Source organism: Fulmarus glacialis, unplaced genomic scaffold (assembly GCF_000690835.1).
Source record: "Fulmarus glacialis isolate BGI_N327 unplaced genomic scaffold, ASM69083v1 scaffold12350, whole genome shotgun sequence".
Classification (NCBI taxonomy): Eukaryota; Metazoa; Chordata; class Aves; order Procellariiformes; family Procellariidae; genus Fulmarus; species Fulmarus glacialis.
The window spans coordinates 45432-47326 of record NW_009185887.1 but is presented as its reverse complement, the minus strand read 5'-3'; the positions used below and the strand labels follow the sequence as shown (position 1 = coordinate 47326).

The 1895-nt window shown below is 38.0% G+C and overlaps 1 protein-coding gene across 1 annotated transcript in view; it reads left to right on the top strand.

Moving 5' to 3' along the window:
• UBR2 (ubiquitin protein ligase E3 component n-recognin 2) overlaps window positions 1–1895 on the top strand; it is a 52651-nt gene that overhangs the window by 37907 nt on the left and 12849 nt on the right. The window contains exons 31-32 of the mRNA XM_009582884.1: window positions 1062–1223; window positions 1588–1685. Coding sequence (XP_009581179.1) covers window positions 1062–1223; window positions 1588–1685 — 260 coding nt within the window. The remainder of the gene's footprint in view (window positions 1–1061; window positions 1224–1587; window positions 1686–1895) is intronic.

The window sequence follows — 1895 nt, the reverse complement described above, 5'->3', positions numbered from 1 at the left end:
TTCCTGCTGCTTTTTGTGCTCTCTACTTAAGTTTTAAATGACAGTACATCCCTTGCACTCTTAATTCCTCCATCATGTTTAACCTGAAATAAAAATATCTGCGACCTAGTTCAAGTTCATCTTCAACATAAACTCAATTTTATCATTTGTTCTTAGTTTTTTTATAAAACCTTTTTCAGTTATTGTTATTCTTTGATTTTTGGAGAGGGACAAATGTGCTTAGTGCCGTGTGACAAATGCAAACCATTCAAGCCTTTGACTTCGATTAGGTCCTTGTTTTTGTCCTTGGCATGGCTCCTGAAGTGCCTGATTTCAAATTCTGCCTTGTGTGTGAAGACTGTTAGGAGCTCCCAGATATTCTGTGGCCATAACCACACGGTGATCCTAGTGCGGGTTTCATTTGTGGTCTTTGATATCACTGCTCACCGAAGATGTGTTCTTCATCTTCTTGTGTAGCTCATGTACAGTCCTGAGTGGTTGCCATTAACTCCTGTAAAAGTCCTTAGATGCCTGTATTTAGACCATTTTTGGGTCATTGCTGGGCACGCTCTATACCATCCCAGAGGCTTCTGGAATAGCAGTTACGTTTAGCAAAGCAGTGAATTCAGTTCCTTATCATATAGGATTTGGAGATCAGCCACCAGTTTTTCCAGTGGCTCCTCTGTTGCGGCCTGTAATGGAATATGCACGTGGATAATGCTCATGGCACCTCCCTTAAAATTTTATGTAAAATTGAAGAATTTTTTTTTTATCCTTCAACATTCTCTACCTCTCCTCCTCCCCTTTTTTTTCCTAAATGGAAATTACTGAAGTTCAGACTTAAATGTGATTTTGACAGTCCGATGAACTTCAGCATTTTGGGGGATTTTGGCTGCAAAAAAGTGGGGATAGCCTGCAGTTAGTAATACTTTATCAGTCAGAGGGTAGAGCTTTTTCCTTCAGATAATTCTCTTACATGTGTCTGGGAAAAGGCAAAACAGTGTCTTCATGAGAATTCATAAATTTATATGTTGAAGTAATGTTAAAATAATTTGTAATTAGTATCTTACTCTTTTCTAAAGGTATTTTGATGCAGTCCAAGCGAAAGAGCAACGAAGACAACAGAGATTACGAGTACACACAAGTTACGATGTAGAAAATGGTGAATTCCTTTGCCCACTTTGCGAATGTTTAAGCAACACCGTTATTCCTCTGCTTCCTCCACCAAGAGTTTTGTTTAACAGGTCTGTTTGCTTTATAAATGTCCCCAATAAACATAAAAAACAAAATCCCAAACAAGCCACACCCCAAAAACCGCTTTCAAAATGTTTATTATCTCCTGTTTTGATAATCTCAAATGGATTGCCTGCCTGCTTATTTTGGTTTATGGGCCTTCCTTGGTTTTTGTATAGTATAGAATTTAGAGTATGAAAGGACAGTGAAGTGTAGGATCTGCAGGAAAAGAACTGAAGATAGAGAAATCTGTGGGCAACAGCGAAAGAGCCTGTTGAGAAACAGAAAAACATGGAATGCCTATGAAATATTAATTCTATATATAGTTTGTTCTTAATTAATGTGTGTATTCTGTTTATATATATTTTTGGACAGGTTAGACTTTTCAGGCCAACCAAACCTAGCTCAGTGGATCAAAACAATATCCCAGCAAATAAAAGCACTGTATTTACTTCGAGATGAAGACTGTGCAAGTAAGTCTAAAGAAACGTGTATATTTTTATGTGAAAATCATAGAATCATTTAGTTTGGAAAAGACCCTTAAGATCGTCGAGTCCAACTGTTAACCTAACATTACCTAAAGTCCACCACTAAACCATGTCCCTAAGTGCCACGTCTATGCATCTTTTAAATACCTCCAGGGATGGTGACTCAACCACTTCCCTGGGCAGCCCAATGCTTGA